Source organism: Ursus americanus, chromosome 3 (assembly GCF_024610735.1).
Source record: "Ursus americanus isolate L20-20 chromosome 3, mUrsAme1.1.p, whole genome shotgun sequence".
Classification (NCBI taxonomy): Eukaryota; Metazoa; Chordata; class Mammalia; order Carnivora; family Ursidae; genus Ursus; species Ursus americanus.
Window position 1 is genome coordinate 8557224 of NC_142129.1, and position 21702 is coordinate 8578925.

General features: G+C 35.3%; 1 protein-coding gene across 2 annotated transcripts in view; it reads right to left on the bottom strand.

Annotated features, from left to right (window-relative positions):
* CNTNAP2 (contactin associated protein 2) overlaps nucleotides 1-21702 on the bottom strand; it is a 1871860-nt gene that overhangs the window by 874014 nt on the left and 976144 nt on the right. For both annotated transcript variants that reach the window (XM_045792416.2, XM_087860735.1), the window contains one exon: nucleotides 2317-2466. In XM_045792416.2, coding sequence (XP_045648372.2) covers nucleotides 2317-2466 — 150 coding nt within the window. The remainder of the gene's footprint in view (nucleotides 1-2316; nucleotides 2467-21702) is intronic.

Consider the following 21702-nt stretch of genomic DNA (forward strand, 5'->3'; position numbering starts at 1 on the left):
GCATTCAGCATGCTCATCGATGGCCAAAGATATTCCACCGCCATTTGGATGGGCAGGGATTATCAATAGCTTTCCAACTGACTACTGTGATCCATTTTCTATGACAGCAATGAAAACTGTTGGCCAAAAGCCCATCACATTAAATATGTTTTTGCAGGAAAACCAGTTGGGCAACTGGGTTACTTTTTCTCACATCAATAAGCCCCAGTTTAGTCACTTATAAGACATCTTGTCTGACTTCCACCCAACTCATCAAATATTGAGAGCCTTTTTAGAAACATGTAGTTTTTAATTTCCAATGAACACAATGTAAGATTCAAGACAGACAGGTCTAGCTCAGGTCCTTTGCTCTGAGTTATCACTCATCATATTATGATGTAGAGCGAGAAACACTCTGGCACAAGAGTCAGAGGTCTTGAGTTCAGGTGCTGGCTACAAATTCAGTGGCAAGTCAGTAAAGCTCTGTGGGCTTCTATTTCTCCTTTTAAACAGCTGGAAGTAAAATGCTTGCCCTTGCTTGTTTTTCTAAGTTTACTAATTCATTCATATTTATTGGTCATCTATATTCAAGGAATTTTTCTAAGACCATGGAGGATATAGCAGGGAATAAAATACACAAGACGACTGCTCTCAAATAGGCTTATTCTAATAATTAGAAATATATATATATATATATATATATATATATATATACTGATATAGAAACACTTAAATAAGCAAATAAATGTGAATATTAATAAATATATTTAGAGAAGCAAATATATGTACACATGTTTTTTAAAGTTTAACAAAGCCTTTCCTAAGAATGCAATATATTTTTTAGATCTCATTGCGTGATTTAGGATAAGGAAGTCAATAATCTAGTGAAAGATATATTGATTTAAATAACACATCTAGCACTTTAATAAAAAGCTGCCCCATATTTCATTAATGATAAAAAAAATTCTGGCAGCATACATTTTTCAAATTAAAAAAAAAATGCCCAGGGGCACCTGGGTGGCACAGCGGTTAAGCGTCTGCCTTCGGCTCAGGGCGTGATCCCGGCGTTACGGGATCGAGCCCCACATCAGGCTCCTCTGCTATGAGCCTGCTTCTTCCTCTCCCACTCCCCCTGCTTGTGTTCCCTCTCTCGCTGGCTGTCTCTATCTCTGTCAAATAAATAAATAAAATCTTTAAAAAAAAAAATGCCCAGGTCCATGCTTACAACACTTTTTCACATATAGTAGAATTTATTGTTTTAAGAGAATCTTCTTTTTCACTAATTTTTTCATCACTTAAGAACCAAGATATGTGTGGTAAGATGGCTTTCCTGTAAGGCAACCTGTGGTAGGTAGCTTCAAAGACATTCTCAATGCATGTCTCCTCATGTAATCCCTTTAAGTGTGCTCTGGATTTAGTGACTCGATTCTACCAAACTGTGTATAACTGAAGTGATGGGATGTCACTTCCAAGACTAGATTATAACAAAACTTCAGCTTCCATCTTGGAAACTTTCTCTCCCATTTACTGGCTTTCCTTTCCTCTCTGCTCCTCTCCCCCGATCTCCTTTCTCAGCCTAATCACCTATGCGAGAGGTGGCTTGAAGAAGACAGGCCTGGAAAATCAGAGCCACATGGAGAAGAACTGAGGTGCCCCAGACAACAGCCAGCACCAACTGTCAACCTCCTGAGTGCACCTTCTTGGAAACATACTCTCTAGCCCTGTCAAGGCTGCAGATGATGCAGTCAGAGTCATGCGCTTGGGCAGAATAACCTCATGAGGGGCCTTGAGTCAGAATCAGCCAACTAAACTGTTCCTGAATTCATGATCTAGAATAACTGTGAGACAGGGGGCCCTGGCTGGCTCAGATGGTGGAGCATGTGACTCTTGATCTTGGATTTGTGAGTCCAAGCCCCATGTTGAGTGGGGAGCCTACTCAAAAAAAAAGAAAAAAAAAATTCAGGACTACAATAACTGTGAGGCAATGTTTGTTGTTCTAAGCCACTAAGATCTGGAGTAATTAATTACACAGCAATAGGTGACACAAGGATCTGACTCCTGAGGATAGTATTATGAGAATGAATGGATCCAGAATCTCATGCTTTATACTTTGAATATTTGAATTAAACTAGAAGAATATGGTGATATCCTAAGAATACCTTTATCATGAAGAAGAATAAATTTGCCACTCTTTTTAGCTCATGGAATAAGGGTTTGGTTTTTTCCCTGAGATCTACTGAGTCTACTGAATCAAATATAAATACTTCATAATCAATCTTCATTGAAACTCTGTTTCTAGCAAATGTACTAGTTAACCAATAAAAATGGTAGTCTTACCTCCAAAAAAGTACTTCTCGCCAGTTTTAACTTGAAGAGGACTATTAGTTCGAACAGCTGAAGCCTCATCTCCATCGATGGTGAGAATGGCAAAATTTTCCTTAGCTAGGAAACGAACCTCATGCCACTGTCCGTCATTCAACCCAGAACCTGTTAAGTAAAAAAAGTCAATTTATTTTCTAAAGATGGTAGAGTTTAAAACAATTTTCAATACCAACAAGGTCAGAAATTTGTTGGTAAAAATTACTATGTTTTCATCTAGAAAAATTCAGTGCTACTTGCAATTGATATCATGTCTCTTTAATATCTTAAGTGATTCTATCCTCCATTGGACAGATAAGGCATAACAGAACCCAATAAAGTAGGCGAATAGTCATTAATGAGCCATTGGCATACCTGGGAAAATGAATGGAGTGAATAAAGCTGTTTGGGAGGTGATAATGAACTATTTTAACTAAATTACTTATTTTACGATTAGGTTTACTAGAAGCCACTCTCCGATAACAAAACGGATTTATGGTTTTTATCTAATGTCTCTCTGTTTTTAAGAAAATTTTTTGTACTATTATTTTCTCTCAATAACCATGTCTGGCAAGTATATACAGTTTGTAGAAATTAAGAACTAAAAAATATGCGCTAATTAACCACTCATAACCACAGGAAATAATACCTGGGTTATCGGATCATTTACAAACAACATATCTTTATAACGAATTAGGTTCTATTTAAACAAACAAACCAACAAAAATAAATCAACAGCTCCCACTCCTAACAACCATAGTTCACTGTGGCTTAGTACAAAGATCTTCGGAAACAAAAACTCTTTTAAACTCTCCATTAGACAGATAATTACTTTAAGTTTTTGTTAGTTTTGTGCTCATTTTGTAAAGAATAGAAAATTAAGGAGCAAACAAGGAGATCAGCCATTGAAAATAAGCATCTGGAAAGATCTTAAGAAACACTAAGACAGAGACAGAGAGTGAAGTCTAAGAGGGTCAGAGTGGCTTTCTTTGAACTTATAAAGGCCTGGGCTCTGGCAAAGGGAAGGGATTTTGTCCCAGGCCAGACAGAATAATTTAGAATCCACAGGAAGAAGTTACTTGAAGATACATTTCAGATTCATAAAAGAAAGAGAAGCCTCGCAAGCAAGGTAGCTAAAAATGAAATGAGAGCAAGTCAATGAAGCACAAAGCACAAATGACAGCTCCAAGCCTCTGATCAGAGGCCTGCAAACGAGTTCATAGGCCAAACCTGGCCTGCACTGTCCGTTCTTGCATGGCCTGAGAGCTAAGAGTAGTTCTCACATCTTTAAATAGTTGAAAACACATAATTATAACAACAATAATAAAATATATAAAATTGAAATTTTAGAGCCCACATAGTTTTGTTAAATGCAGCCACACTCATCTGCTTACATACTGTCTTGCTCTACAAAGCCAAAGTAGTTGTTACAGAGACTTGTTATCACTCACAAAGCCTAAACTATTTACTCTGTGGTTCTTTGCAGAAAAAGCATAAACTTTTGGTTTGCTTATACTATTAAACAAAAATATGATTTTAATGAGAAAAATTAAAGCCTGTTGGAGCTTATAAGATTGCCACATATATGGAGTATTTACTGCTGTTACACTGGTAAATATCATTACAAAAACCACACCTCAGGTATTTTTTTTTTAGGGTTTTCAAATTTTAATTTAGAAATACATATTCAACAGATTTTATTTCAATGGAGGAAAACAGAAAATCCCTGCTTTAAAGTAATTAATACTGAATAACCTCCAAGTTACAAAAGGTATAATATATATGCACAATTTTGTACTGTGAAATTACTATGTAAATGTAAAGTCTTATTCTAAAATTAAAATCAGTTAGCTGTCAGACAAGTAGTAGTGTTTCCTGAAATATTTCCTTCTCAAGTAGGTTACATCAGGGTTCTCCCCCAGAACAGAGGCACAGAAGACTGTATCTTCACCATAACATTTTCCTGTAGAGTACAAAACTGGGTTTAGAGTTGAGTAAGCATAGAAGTGCATGGTTTTGGGTTTTGCCTTTATAATGTGATGAGCCCTGCTTTGAAATGCAATTTTGGGGCATGGATCCCAAGGACATCAATGTTAGAAATGTTCAATCTCAAAATCTAATTCTAAATAATCACACATCCAGAAAAGGTCACTTATAAAACACCATCAGCTGACATCTTTCTGTTCTAAACAGTAGACCAGAATGCCTTTCTAAAAATTCCTGTGAACATTTCTCCATCAGACAATTAATTTACAAATGAACAGCATCAGCTAAATTGTTCATAGCAAAAGGTCTATTATTCCAATCAGATAAAAATAAAAAGGTTATTTTTTTTCAAGAAACTTAATTACTAGAGAAATAAAAAATTCAGATAAAAGCAGGCTTGTTGATAACAACCACTGCTGCATCTGAGCTTAAACTGTGATTTCTATTCATTTTAATTCCAACTATTATTTTGTACTTTTAATCTTCAAGAGGTATGCCTTAGCAATCTATGATATGAATAGGCTCCCAGATACAATGAAGTTCAATACTTCAATGGGGAAAGAATGATCTACTTGCTCAAAAGAAAATACGCTACTTTAAAAACATTTTCTTCATCCACATGTTATAAAAACTAATAGCCTGAAGTCTTTTTCTAGAGCAGAATCTAACTGCATTAGCTCTGTGGATGTATTTAAAGATACAGTGTTTAAGCTCTATATGCTAGTTACTCTGATAAGTCCTTGCATTTGATTCATTTAGAATTCACACTAAGTGTTTTAGGAATTACTGCCTCAAATAAATTGGTAAGAAAACTGAATCTAATAAAGTTCAAGTATCTCATAGTTAATAAATGGCAGAAGTTAGAATTGAAATGCAGACATATCTATTTGCAGAGGCTCAATTCTTACAAACAAAAACCAAAAACAAACCAGACAGCAACAAAACATGTCATATAACCTCTGTGCATCCAAGATCAGAGTTCACTTACACTATGTGCATGCGCGTATGCCTGCTCGTACACACACACACACACACACACACACACACACACACACACACATTTCCACAGCCACCACACCTGGGCAGAGCTCAATTTCCGGGATGTCCTTGTCTCCTGTAACAGGATGGTAAATAACTGACACACCATCCAGTTTCATTTGCTAACTTTCAGCATTTGCACCATCAGGTTTTTGTGGTACTGGAATCCCCTCCATGCTACATGTCTTTTAGTATTTTCTTACATCAATGGTTTTCCCCTACAATTGTAATTAAAATTGAAATTTTATATTAAAAGTATGAGACTCAAGATCTAGCATTTTCTCTGAGGAACGTTAGAATTAGCCCATGAATATTCACTTAAATCATTTTCATACTTTGTGAAACTCTGAGCAAATAGAACTTTGTGTTCACTCTTTTTACGTAAGGACTAAAATTTAAAAAATATATATGTGATCTCCCCTGCAAACTTGCTCCAAATTTGTTTTGCCTTTATCATTTCCTGGACCATCTGTTACTTGGGGGATATGGTACGGAATTAGTTTCACTTCAGAAAAGCTATAAGGAATAGCGTCTTTACAGTGTTTTTTAAAAAGGAATAGTTTTGTTTAGCAAATTTTAATTCATATGAAATTGAACATTAATTAAATTTAAGAGCTTTTGGAATTCAGTATTTGAAATCCACTCAGAATACCACAGTTGACCAGACCATTGCTACAAGATAGGTACTTAGAATAAGTATCAATACATTTATTCAGAAAAAAAAAAAGTATCATCATCTCAAGTTTTATCAGAAATTTGTGAGTCACAGGGGCACTTGGGTGGCTCAGTTGGTTAAGTGTCTGCCTTCGGCTCAGGTCATGATCCCAGGGTCCAGGGATGGACATTGGGACCCCTGCTTGGCAAGGAGTCTATTTCTCCCTCTCCATCTGCCCCTCTCCCTATTTGCACTCTCTCGCTTGCTCACTCGCTCATTCTCTCTCAAATAAATGGACGAAATCTTAGAAAAGAAAAAAAAAATTGTGAGTCATAAATAACAAAGAACACATTAACAAACAGGATGAAAGCAGTACTTTTCATTTGCTGTTAAAGACATGGTATTCTTCCACTCACTGTTCTAGAGCCCATGAATATCCCAGGAAACAGAGAGACTCACCAGGGACCCATACTCCTGGAAGCAGGGGGTCCTAGTGGCTGCACAGTGGCTAGGGAACAGTCCAAAAAAGAAGGATGCTAGTTACTAATACTTAGAAAAGACCCCCATGTCTCATATGGCTGGCACTTCCTGAGACCTCATATGTGTGTGGCACTACGAATGCACAGTCTATATGTTAGTGTGTTGACTCTTCCTGACAGTAAGCAGGAAGACAGCAGGATGGGAAACAGCATGAGGTGAGGAGGACCGGTGCAGGAGCCAGGCTGCCTGCGTTTGCTCTGTTCCTTGCCAACCAGGGCACTTTACTTAACCACTCCGTGCCTCAGGCTTCTCTTCTCTAAAATGAAAATAACACTATCCAACTCATGGATTTGTTTTGAGGAGTAGATTAATTAGTATTTCTATAGCACTAAAACCGTGCCTGGCACCCAAGAAGCATTATATTTATATCCATTTCATTATGTCAAAATTTTTTTTAAGTTTTGATGACTTTCATTTTATAGAGAAGGAAGCTAAGACTTAAATTTATTATTTTGGGGGAGATTACAAATATTGGTGTAGTTATAAGTAAGCTCTCTAAACAAGACAGTAATAAAGTAAGTCTTAAAATGTGGAATCATAAATGACGAGACAACTGAAAAAAAGTGTGTCCTAGCATTATGCTAATGGGCACTTGAAGCTTAGAAAAATAATGTCCAGTGTCCAGTGACAACACTGGCCGTAAAAAAAATTCCTGTGTACAAACAACTTAGAGATGATGATGATTTGTTTTGAAAAACTGTGTGTGATGACTCACGGTTGTGACAAAGACAGTGATGTTAAAGCTGCATGTGAAGAAACTGGAACAAAATTATTTCCGAAAAGTGAGAGCAGAAAATATACTTCCTAACTTATTTATGTATATAATTTTAAAAACATAGTCATTATGTAAATATTATACATATATTTACTTATAGAACTAAAAGTTTTTACACGCAAGTTAGTTAAAAGGTACTCTTAATTATCTTGCTGAAAAAATGGGGGACTGCCCTATCTTTGGGGTCATATTCTATTCAGGCACACATGTACCATGTCCTCTTTGAGACTGAGAAAGCATTCAGAGCCCAGGAGTGTCCAACTTACAGACTCACCCTCAGAGGGGCAGAGAGCCTAAAGGACAGAGCAGGGATTCGGGAGTCAGACCATCTGGGTACACACCTCATTTCTGCTCACTTAATAGCCAGACCTTCAGCGATTTAGCCTGTCCCGGTTCTCTTACCTATTAAATGGGACTAATAAAAGTATCTACCTCAAAGGGGTCTTGCAATGATTATGTGTAAATATGTTGTCATTTAGAGAAGTGCTTGACACATAGTTAGCACTCAGTAACTCCTGTTTCTTACACCGTCAGTGAGCCCAGCTCTCTAAATATCAAGTCGGGTTGTTGTTTAATTCTATAAGCATTAACTATTATAAAATGATTAAAAATTGATTTTCTTTATGAACAAATATCCTCCTCCCCCATATAAATCCAATCATGCAATATCAGTGGTGAGGAATTTGGGGATTTGGTAGGGTAGCTGATTGTATCTCTTCTTAATATCAGGGTCAACAATTTTTAAGCTAATTTAAGCCAACTTTGAGCTACATAATAATCAGTCTTATTCTTTCATTGTTAAGGCCTGCTTTCTCCTCTCCAAATTGTGTGTGTGTGTGTATGTGTGTGTGTGTGTATGTGTGTGTTTTAACTAGATTATTCAATAGATATGGTTCTGAAAAAAACAAAAAAAACCCTGATAATGGTTCACTGAATGTTTGTGAAGTATTTCCAAAAATAAATATAATTCCAAGCAAGGACTTCCCATGGTGACTAATTTTGAGAAGACTGATATAAACTGGAGTACATTTATTCCAAAGTATTTGTGTTTTAAAAATATATCACTTTGATGTAATTTTTACACTTAATGTTTATTTGATCTTACTTTATAATTGATACCTCCAGTTATTAATTCCTAACAACCAAAACTTTTCAACTGTATATTCTAAAAGGAAACATATTTTTACAAAGAGAGTTTTTAACATAAAACCAACATCTCTGAAACCATATTCCAGCTTCTGGTCTTAATTTTTTTTTCATAACTAAATTGTTTTATAATATTTTCGCTTACATTTCTCTAACTTATAATTGTTAGAAAAACTTGTTTTGTATGCAGATGTAACATGTTAATGAAGCATATTCTAGCTAGGCAGTCTTCCTAATGGTATTATTTTTTAAAGTAAGGCTCTTGAGGTGGTTACACTGATAGAATAAGAAGAAACAGATGTTTCTCTTATTAGAGACAAGAAGAAGAGACTAGTTTAATGAATATTGAAAAAAAGAAAGTATTTAAAATATAGCAAACCAAGATGCAACATCTGTTTGAAAATGCTTCAAATAAAATTACAATGACTGGAATTTCAAGTCTTTGCTCAGTATTCAATCTTAAGGGAAAAATTTCCTAGGATATGAATCCATCTTTAGGCAGTTACAGTATTCTGATGTGCTACTGACAGATCTCAAAAGTTATCAATTATCCATTTATGTAATAAAAAAGTAAAAAGAGAATGTATCTCTTTATAAATATGCCATGCACTATTTCTTATATTATCTATAAATTCCATATCATAAGAAACTTGATCTCACTTAACCTTGCTCACTTTTACGTGCCAATACAAACCACATCGTAAAGATGATCACTTGTGGTCAGACAGAACATGTAATAAGGTGCCTGGGCAGGCAAAAGTTCTTTTATTTTTGTCAGCTGAAGAAACTGCCAAATGCTTTCCTCTATAGGTACAGACCAAAAGTCACTTCGCAACATGTCTTTGTCTTGAAAGAGCCACTTGAATGGAATCTTTAAGACAGATAAATACATACAGGAAAGCATATTGCATGAAATTTTTTATTACTGTGTTGTTAATCAGGGAAATTAAAACCATAATGATATACAACTTTCCACCCACTTCAGGGGTTCAAAACTAAAAGAACTAGCTAAGATCAGGATCAATTTGAACTCATACACTGTCAGTGAGATGTAAAATTGTATAACCACTTTGAAAAATTCTTTGGCAGCTCAGTTTTGTTTTTTCTTTAATAAAGTTAAACATATGTTAATCCTATCACCCAGCAATTCCCCTCCTAAATATTTACTCACTCTAATCAAAATATATGTTGCAAAAATATTGCAAAAGAATGTTTTGGCAGCTTTATTTCTTACAGGTCTAAACTGAAAATAATGCTATATCCACACAGTGTATTTGTATTTGTATTTGTATTTGTATTTGTATTTGTATTGAATTTTTAAATTCAATACAAAGAAATGTTGCTAAGTAATAAAAAAAAAGAATGAACTAGTGGTACAAACAACATTTTTTTGCCTGAAAGAATGTAGATAACAAAAAATAACACTGACTGAATCCTTATGTATGAAATTCCTGAAAAGCAAAACTAACCAGCAGTGATAGAAATCAGGCCAGTGGTTTGGTTGCCCACGAGGGAGGTGCAGATGGGAATGGACAGGGGAGTGGTAGAAGGAAACTCTCTGGAAACTCTCTGAGGTGATGAACACGTTTCCTATCTCCACTGGAGGCTGGGCACGTTATGTATGTGTATTTATCAGTACCCACTGAACTGTACATTTAAGATCTGTGCATTTCACACACAGCTGATTCTCATTCGTGGAGCCAGTATTTGTGAGTTCGCTTACTTGCTAGTATTTATTTGTAACCCCAAGTCAATACATGTACTTTCATGGTCATTCACAGACTTGAGCATGCATAGATCAGGAGAAAATTTGAGCCATTTGGTACAAGTTCCCAGATGAAGTCAAAAAAGGCAGCACTCTGCCACCTTGGTTAAGCTTTCATCCTGTTACCAAGTGTTCTTTCCACTGCATATTTAATACCATGTTTCTCCCATTTTTGTGGGGTTTTTTTTGTTGTTGTTGTTGATTTTGTTATTTAAAATGGTCCCTGATGGTAAAATATGTGATGAGGATATAAGAGTACACTTATCATGATGAGCACATAGTAATGTATAGAATTGCTGAATCACTATAATGTACACACACACACACACACACACACACACACACATCAACCAATCAATAAAAATAAAAAAAGGTCCCTGAATGCAGTGCTGAAGTGCTGGTTAGTGTTCCTAACATCAAGAAAGCTGTGACATGTCTTACAAAGAAAAAGGATGAATGTTAGATAAGCTTCTTTCAGGTACAGGTTATAATGCTGTGGGCTGTGAGTTCAATGTTAATGAATCAATTATATGCATTAAACAAGAGAACTTTAAACAGAAACACACAAAAAGCAAGGTTCTGTACTGCTCAGCTGATGACAATGTTGTGACCAGAGGCTTGCAGGAACCTAACCCTATATTTTTTATAGGAGCAGTAGTTCAATATTCACTAATTCAGTGTTTGCAATGCCTACAGAGAACGTAACTACCATAAGTAATAAAGAACAACTGTATGTAATTTTTACTTCAAAAATATAAAAAACATTTTTTAAAAGAATTGGAAGTAATAATGATACTCTTTTTTAAATTCAACTGAATTTTATTCAAGGCCTGTTTTTTGCTTTGTTTTCCCAATTATCGAACAATGAGAAACCCAATGTATAACATGCCATTATTTTCTATTAAACAAATAAACCCCAATTAGACTCTGTATTAATATGTTAAGCTTTTAGAGGCTAATATTTTAGGATGTTAAAAAAATTAAGTAACTACCCCCAGGGCTACATTTTCATATAAAAATCTCTAATAATTTTCTTAAGCATTACTGATTCCCAGCGAAAAGTCAAATACCACTGTACTTCAAAATATCTTATTCAAAGCTTTATGATTATTCTATGGTCACTTTTCTCTTGAGATAACCTTCCACAGAACATAACTTAAGTAAGAATATGGCTATGGAAATACTCAACTTCAAAAAATCTTGTCAATTCAGGATTCTAGTTTATTCACTAATTCTGAAAGATTCATTCATTCAGTCACTCATTCATTTCAGTATTTGATCTTGCCTTGAATATAAAATGTAATACAAGCTGCACTGAAGAAGAAGTTATTGCTAATTTCAAAGAGGGTTTCAATTCATAAGATTTCTGATTAATGTGCACATAGAGATAAAACCAAAGATATAGTGTGATACTGCACTTAAGAGTCTAGGTGTCACTCTCACATAGATTCAAATGCCAACTACATTGTTCAATTCATCTATAAATATGTACAGTACCTACTGTTTCCCAAGCACCACGTTAGCATTGAAGATACAGAGGTAAGTAAGTCAGATGTGGTCTCTGCCGTAGAAAAATCTAGTTATTTTATTTTGAGGCAATTACTAAGCCTCTCTGCAACTTGGTTTCCTCACTTTTAGAGGAAGATGTAGTACTATGTCAGAGAGTTGTTATAAATAATGTATGAGCCATACTGTGTGTGAGCCACCTGATACTATCAATAGCTAGTAGCAGCTTTTATTTTATCATTACTATTTTTGTTATACATGTACAAAGGCAAATGCATGTATGTATAAAGAAAAAGTACTTCCAAGGTTTTACAAAAGGCATATATTACATTTTGTGGGTTGTATGTGTATCTGCATAGGGCAGATAAAGACAATATTGAGGAATGGCATCTTACATGAGTTTTGAGTCATAAATAAAGGGTTTTTATAAATGCTTTTCATCTATAAAACAAGATGTGCTGAAGAAAACACAGAAACTCAAAAAAGTATACTGGAGGGAAAAAACGATTCATATCATCAAGAGACATCACACTTAATACCTGGTGTATTTTATTCTAGTTTTTACCATAAAAACCTGCAAACCTTGTAGATTACTTTGATGCTATAGTTGAAGAATGGAGAAAAGTATAAAAGGGACAAGCAGCAACAATCATCATCTCCTAAATTCTCTGACTTCCCCAGATGGGGGAAACTTGACAGTCCTGTCTTCTCAGCCTAACTTTTCAGCATTTCAGGAGAATAACATGGAGATTTACCTCCACTAGCTCAAGCTCCCCTAGAGTTCCACTCCAAAGAATTACTTACATTCTTTCACTCATTTATAGTTCTCCTGCTGCATGACTGGCATTGTTTAGGCACCAGGATATAACAGTGAAGAAGACAGACAAGGTCCTGCCCTCAGAGAGCTTACGTTCTTGTGTGCAGAGACAGATCATAGGCAATAACTAGCAGGGTAACAGTACAATTTCAGGTATGGTAAATGTTATCACAGAAATCAAACAGATGTCATGATGGAGAGAATTGTGGGGCTTGATAAGATTGTTTGACAAGGACAGAACCCTCTGAGGGGGGGACAGTCAAGCTGAAACCTGAAGGACAAGAGGTCAGTCACATGGCGATTTCATGCAAAAGCCCCAAAGGAAAAAATACTTGGTGTATTAGAGTCCCAGGCACTAATATGACTACAGTGGTTAGCGTACAGAGATTAAGAGGGCAGGACTGAGGAAATGAGAACAAATAGAGAGGCAGAGGTATGATAAGTAAGGGCCTTGTGAGCTGTAATTAGAAAATTACTTATTAAATGTCCACAATAGCTAAATCGTGGAAGGAGCCGAGATGCCCTGCAACAGATGACTGGATTAAGAAGTTGTGGTCCATATATACAATGGAATATTACTCAGCAATCAGAAAGAATGAGTTCTCAACATTTGCTACAACATGGACAGCACTGGAGGAGATAATGCTTAGTGAAATAAGTCAAGCAGAGAAAGACAACTATCATATGATTTCTCTCATCTATGGAACATAAGAACTAGAATGATCAGTAGGGGAAGAAAGGGATAAAGAAAGGGGGGGTAAACAGAAGGGGGAATGAAACATGAGAGACTATGGACTATGAGAAACAAACTGAGGGCTACAGAGGGGAGGGGGGTGGGGGAATGGGATAGACCGGTGATGGGTAGTAAGGAGGGCACATATTGCATGGTGCACTGGGTGTTATACACAACTAATGAATCATCGAGCCTTACATCGAAAACCGGGGATGTACTGTATGGTGACTAACATAATATAATAAAAAATCGTTATTAATAAAAAAAAAAAAAAAAAAAAAGAAAATTACTTATTAAGTGTGATAGAAAACCTTTCTTATGTCTTACACGGAAAGTGCCATGGTGCTGTTTCCATTTTAAGAATATACTCTAGCTACTATAAGTTGAGTGGATGTAGGGAGGCAAGAGTGAAAGCAGGGAGACCTCTTAGAAAGCTCGTACAGTAGTGAGGACAAGAGATGATGGAGATGTGGACAGAGGTTAGCACTGGAGAAAAGTGGTCAGATTGGTCATATCTTTTGGAGATACCATTGACAAATCTTACTCAATTGGTGATCAAAAGTTTGAGAAAGATGAAGATTTGTGACTGAAGCATTTGAGTGGAAGTGAATGTCATTTAAATAATGGGATCCTGGGGAAGGGAGGTAATGTTGGGTATAACTATTAGACATGTAAGGAGAGATGGCAGGCAAGTACTTGCATAGTTGTGTCTGGAACTCAAGAGACAAGTAAGGTCTGGACATAGAAATCTGATGCCACAAGCATAAGGCCTGAGACTAGATAAGCCTACCTGGAGAGAACATGGAGATAAAGAAGACAGTTTAGTCTGAGTCTTGGCATGCTCTAAAGTTAGAAATTGGAAAGAGGAGGACAGGGTAGGAAATAAGACTGAGAAAGAGTAGCCAGTAAAACAGGAAATAAACCAGGATAATGTGCTGTTAAGGGAGAGACTATTCAAGAAGAAGGGAAGCTTCCAAGAGAGGATGCCTGTGAGCTATCAAGTAAAATGATGACAGGAAGTGGACACTAGATTTGGGAGTAACGGAGTTCAATGGTAACTGGAATGGGCTGAGGGGGACATGGCAGGTGAGGAGTGCAAAAAGTGAACATATAGAGTCCTTGAATAGTTGGGTTACACAGGAGGAGAATTTTGAGTAATAGTCTATGCTGAAAATCTGAAGAACATTATGAATCCTAAGAAAAATCCTTATTCATATATCCAAAATATGTTTGTAATTTCAGGGGTTTGCCTCCTCTTTCAGGTTCAGAACCTGGTTTATATAATTCATCATCTTTTAATTGCATCACTGACTTTACTGGGCAATGAAAATACCATCAATTAATTTATGCTTTTCAGATTCATTACTTTTCTTACATTCCAGTTTTTCCATTTAATGGCTTACTGGTTATATTTTCTGTTCCTTAATTTTTAAAATAAATATGCCAGTTAATTGGTTTTAAACTTAAATATTCATTATTAATTTTTATATTCACTGTTTTGTATTTGTCTTAGATAGAAATTGTGGTTGGGAAATGATTCCTAAACCACTTGGGGAAAATGAGCTATTTTCATTATTATCATTATAATTTATTTCTTAAATCTAAATTGACTGAAGTTGTATTTAGTCCTTTATCTTTGTTCCACATACGTTTCAGATAAACTGAAATATCCTACAATTTTCTCTAAAGGCACAAAATCAGCCTTGTTTACAGGAAATTGACACTGTCCAAATGGCAAGGACATTCAAATCAATTTTTCTTTTTCTGAGGGTATTCCTATCAGAAACACTGTATTGGATAAAATAAATAAATAAATATGATGATTCCTGGCCTCAAGAAGTTTGCCTTATTGTGCCAGCTAATAAGATTTAAATATCTCATGTATTTCTATAATTTTTAAATATTTTTATAATTTCTATGAATCATTTCCCTGTATTTTATAAACTAGAGTTGCATGGCACAGGGAAAATAAATAAATAAGAAATAAGTTGGGAAGACAGACTGTAGCTGAGATGATTTTGGTACCCAGCTGGGGATTTTTATTAAACAGGAGATAATCCCAAGTGTAAGCATTCTCTTGTTTTCATAGTCTAACTGTAACACATTCTTCAACATCTGTTGATCCCCATCTTCCTGGGTGGCATAGCCCTGCCAGAGAGGTACTACAATGATTACAGTGCCTCAGCTCTTCCACTTCCCAAAGGCACACAGTTCCTGTCCTTGTGCACATTAAGGAGAATATATTGCTACATGATGCTATTGGTTAATGACTGTTTGTCTATTCCATCACATCCGCATTATAGAAGTAATGCAAAAAGAGTATCTGAGAGAAAGAATGATAGGAGCCCATAAATGAAGATAATAATGGCAATTTATCTTAGGTTAATCTCTGAAACATTTTCTCATTTTTTCTCTAAATTTTGATAATAAAACAAATTAAAAGCTTAAAATTAACATTGCCAGAATTTAAGGTGGGTTTTCTCTAAAACTAGATATAGCACAAAATTCCATCTTTCTTTCTAAATATTTTTCCATGTCTTGGCTTTATAATAAGCATACAGAACAGTGAATTTAAGTGGCTTTGATTAAAATAAAGCCTTTTTATATCTGTGTATGCTGGGTAACTCCAGTGAGAGAACCACTTTTAAGTTAGAGAGGTTATCCAGCCACACAGAGGCTCAGAAATTCCTGAGTTCAGAGAATAATCATGATCAGAGTCCTGGCATAAAATAGACATCTTAAAATATTATGTTCAGGAACAATCCTTTATAATTTGAATGTAAATCTTTATTTTTAAATTGCACCATAAAACGCATAATAAAACCATAGTTTCTCACGTCAAGAAATTCTGCATTACCCCCCTTTTACTGTTTTTATACCTGTCAATGAATAATTTTCCATCCTTACTCAAAGACTAGATAATGTACTTAGATAATGTACCTCGGCCATAGACATAGGCAAAAATTCAGTCCCTACCCTTTACAAGTAGTTATTTTTCTGCCAACCTCTCTACTACTTGTTTTACTACATGATTCCTAGCGTGACAGACAGTCTCTGTGCATTTCAGCTCAATGGTGTTTCCTCCAACTGGACTACTAATGAGCACTGAACCACAAAGGGCAACATCTCCAGGTATTTATGAACTAGTCTCTTCTGCAATTTTCAATTCAATGACAATCCTTTTTAAGTGTCAGCTGCCTTTTGGTAATTTTTCTCACTCTTAGTGGCGAAAGAGGAGTGGGAGGTGGGGGATTGGGATAGGCTGGTGATGGGGGCACATATTGCATGGAGCACTGGGTGTTATATGCAAACAATGAATCATGGAACACTACATCAAAAACTAAGGATGTACTGTATGGTGACTAACATAATAAAAAAATTTAAAAAAAAGAGTGGGAAAATGCTACAGGTGAGTGCATTAAAATAAAATTTATATAACTAAAATTTCATATATATTTAGGTTATGAATTTATTCAATTTATCCCTTCTTGTGAATTTTAACCTGTATGTAATAGGCATCAGAGAAGAAAAATTAAAAACAGTATGTTAAAAATAATATTTTTATCAAAGCATAAATTTTTAAAGCCACTGATTTAATATTTAGTGTGCTTTCAGGACTAGTACTATGTACATAACACCAGTGTGTGGGCCCTTGTATATATGTGTGCACAGATATGTGATATTTGCTACAAGATACATAGGATTTTAGTGCAGTGTAATGCACTAAAGTACAGCTGGGTTCAAATTTGGATAGCATGATAGCATAAACACTATTAGTATGTGAGCAAATAACTTTAGCTCTCTGGCCTAGAAATTATCAGTAAAATGAATGATTCATACCAGCAGATTACAAGATCCCTCTCAGCTCTAGACACTTAAACTAAGACTGAAATACATTCAGGGATACACGGATATAGAAGGAGTAGAGAAACCAGTGATAATGTATCTATTTGGGAAAAAATGCTATATTAGATGATACATAAAGCACATTAATGAAATACATACTTCTAAAAGTAAGTTGCATATTTTAGTCCATAAATCTGTACTTGCTCTGCTGGATAACTCTAAACATTAAACACAATGATCATAGAATACCCAACGTAGATAAAGAGACTTCACCTGGGATATAAAGAGAAGAATCCATCCTGAAAATAGGGAGATAGTCATTTGATTTTTATATGTTTGATAGAATTTTATACTACAGGTAGAAGGTGGGAGCTACAGGTAGCTTCACGGAATCTTGGGGTAAATGGACAAAGGACAAACCTAGGAGGTAGAGCATGTGCCACAGAAAGAACTATGATCTTTTACTACTTCAAATCTGAGAGGGAATTCTTTGTCATTTCTGTGATTTAACATAAGTAATTGGAGTCCCAGAAAGCACTGGAAAACTGAAGACAGAGGTAAAGTTTTTAGCAGGAGCGTTTATTCCTTATTGCAGAAATTCTCTAGAATACTGAAAATGGGTTAGAAGACGTCACCCCTCCAGTGATATCCCACAAAGGGAATTATCTCAGGGAATTTATGGTAGATTAAAAGCCTTATAGCACTAAAGTTCTATGATATAGATGAGCATTTATCATTTTCGTATTAACAGGGCATGTCCTAGCTAAAGATAATATTAGTGAAATCCATACATAGATTCTTTTTCTTATAGCACAATTGTATTTTTTAGTAGTTATTTATTGAACATCGTTTAGCATTGGTTGCTAGATAGACAACCCTCTGTTAACATCAATTACTAAATTTGGAAGCAATCTGGGTGTTGGTCTTGATCTGAGTGGGCTACACAGGAGTGTACTCAGTTTTTCAAAAAAATGCACTGAGCTGTTCACTCATGATCTGTGCATTTCCTATATGTACAGCATATTTCAATAAAAGTTAAAAATAAGAAATGAGTCTATATAATGTGTAACCTAATGGAAATATCTTTCTTTTTTTTAAGATTTTATTTATTTATTTGACAGAGAGAGAGACAGCCAGCGAGAGAGGGAACACAAGCAGAGGGAGTGGGAGAGAAAGAAGCAGGCTCCCAGCAGAGCAGGACCCTGGGATCACGCCCTGAGCTGAAGGCAGACGCTTAAGGACTGAGCCACCCAGATGCCTCCCTAATGGAAATATCTTAAAAATTTAGAAAATGCTGAAGCCACTTTTATCTTTAGTGTCATTACACAGATGTGTAGAAAAGCCATCAAAAACTTAGGGAGCATACACACAGTTGCAGAATATTAAAACAATAGTAATTAAGGAAAAAACCTGAGAGCTATCAATGTCACTAATTTAACATGAATTATGGTGCATTAGAAAAAAAGATATTACTGGGATCTATGAGAAGCTGTACAAAGACTTCATACAGATTCTGAGGCGGATTCTGGGACATTTCAAGAGCTTTAAAAGGTAATGACACTTTTTAAATTATGTTTCATTTCATTTCTACACTTAAAGGCTTTCCCTTTTTTAATTAACTTATCAACTAGAATTATAGCCCTTTGATGTCCCACAGATAGCAGGGACTATAAACTGTTTTAATTCATAGAGCAAAAAAAAAAAAAAAAAAAAACCAACAAAGAAACCAAAAACAACAACAAAAAAAACTCTGATATAAAAATATTTACTTTTTCTTCCTTTTGCTTTCTCTCGAAGTTGTAATATAGTCTATCATCTTCCCTTTATTTAAAATTTCTCTCTTAAGCTTCCTTCATTCCCATTTTTCTTGAGCTCAGCATGTCTATGTCTCTTAGATAGAAAGGTATAACCAGATGATTCAAATATCCTAATGGTCAGATCTTGCATGTTCACTACCACCATCATTCATTTAGTTGGAAGGTTCTCAATCTTTTTTCTGCTCTCAAATATCTGAGAGAGAATAATTTCATCAGAAACTATGGCTCACAATGGGAGTGATTCTCCATGACAGGTCAAGACCTTCAGGGACGGGGTTATACATTTGAAAAAGCATACATCACTTGATAAAGGAAACTCATGTGGCTGGGAACTGACTTACATAGACTATACAATATCCATATTATACATCTAGTATGTATTCTATATACTATATTCTCTTTAGACAATATATTCTAAGACTAACAGCTAAAGCCAGTGCTCCCTTTGTATCTAGCTCGATTTTTAACAAGTATACTAAGTATTCATACCCAATCACAAATACCCAAAGTAAAGCCACAGTCTCTGAAAAACATGGAGGCATAAGAAGGCACAGATTTCAGGGAGAAGAAGGTGAAACAGTGAGCCAACATTAGCTGTTTAAGTAGCTCTTGGTAGACAGTGAAGTAGCTCTAAAGGAGCCTTTGGACTCTAACCTCTCTCCCTTTGAAAGAAGGGGTCCTGTCCTCCTTCAACAGAGATTTCATGGGAGGACATCTGTGTGTTCGTGGGTTTAGAGGGTGGTGAACTCCAAATGCCAGTAGCCAAGCTGCCAACGATCACATAATTCAGAGCCAAGAGAAGGAACTCTCGGTCAATTCACTAGAAACCAGTTCAAAAATAATTATCCAGAGAATCAATTGGTGAATGACTAATTCACCAAATTCATCAGATTTACCAATATATCAGGTAATTGTGTTAAGAAATAGTATTCTTGAATATATTCTATGATTATGAATATTCTAGTCTTATGAATATATTCATGAATATATTATCTTAAGGGTTGTTCAATTTATCAAAAGCTAAGGGTCACGGGTTTAATCTTTTCATGAATATATTCATGAAGAACATATCATGAGGAATATAGTTATGAACTAAATCACCCCATGACTATAGTAAAAGAGCATATATTCAGTGAATTCTTTCATTCATTTATTCAATACTATGTGCCATGCAATGTCCTAGACACTACAGCTATATCCAAATCAAAACTTCTGACCCCACAGAGCATAGATTCTTAGTAATTTTTGTCTTTAAACAAAAATAATCTTAAATAAGATTTGGCAAACAGATTTTGTAATTTTGGTGAACTCACCTGTGTCTAAGAAAAATAGTCCTAAGTGATATTGGGGACTACCTACAGGGAATGCTTGTGATTTGTTAAAAAAATCTTGTACTACATGTTTATTATATTGGTCTTTATCAGCTTTTATTTGTTGTGAACTTTGAAAAAAGTTACACATAAACATTTTAACACAAACAACTACTTTGGTTAACCAGCACTACTTCCCATTTTGAAAATGAGCAAATGAGCAAATCAAGACTCACAAAGGTAGGAGACTTGTAAATATCAAGTAGTTAGTTGAAAACCTGGGACCCACCTTTGTGGATTTCAAGTCAAAGATTTTCTCCCACTGCCCAGAGATGCCACTTATCAGTATTACAACTTAAGATTCTGATAGCTGAGTGTAGTACTGGTTTTTCATCAGATTTCAAAAATAACAATGATACTTCTTGTGTCATCAGATTTATATTACCCACCAGCTTTATCTTTTTTGAAGCAAATTGTGGTAGAAATACGTCAGAGCAACTTCTATGTTAAAGCATGAAAATAAGGTTAATGTGAGTATAATAGTTATTGTCACTAATTCTTATTTTTATTAAGCAATGAATAGCTTCATTAAGTAATACATTACTCTTTTTGTTAGCTTCATGAGAGAGAGAGAACAATGAAACTGCTTGAGTTAAGCTTTGTGTGGCTTTTAAAACATAAAGTGTTCCTTCCCAAAGGGCACTACAAAAAAAAAAAAAAAAAAACTAAGCTGAACATTGTTATTCTCTGAGAAAGTCATCAAAACAAAATGAAAATGTTGGCATTTTAGTAGACCCGTTTGCACTTTACTGAGCAAAACTTCTACCAGTGATTGCTGGGCTTGCTGTAAAGGATGCTTGAATATGAAGCAGATTTGCTAGAGGGTAGCATGACCCGTTTTTGTCTCTGAACTTTGCCAAGACAGAAAGGGCTTCTGTTACTGTTTTCCTGCATTCACCTCCATTGTTTATTTTATTTCTTCCCAACAAGCTCTCAAAAGGAACTCAAGCAAACAAAAATTGGATACTAGGCCCCTCTTTTCATTATTGATCCTCTTGTTTGTTTAAACAGAGGTTTTTCAAGTTCAGCAACGTCTTAGCTCAGACACAGTTAGGGTTACACAGGAAAGATTTACAGTTAGCTCTATTATTTGGAAAATAATCAAACATTATATGATAGGAAAGGGAGAAGAGTCCATTTGAATTCACGATCACTTTTTTTTCATGTGGAGTTGAATGAGTTCATTATGCTATGCAGACAGATTTTAAGAACAAATCCTATCCTTTTATTTAGGCTGTGTCTACAAGTACGGTGACAGATCTCTTGTAAACATTTACATTTTCCACCCTGACTTAAAAAGCTTAGTAATAAGGTCATCACTACAACAAAGAAGGCATAAGTGATTTCATTCCTAGTAGAGCATTTAGTATT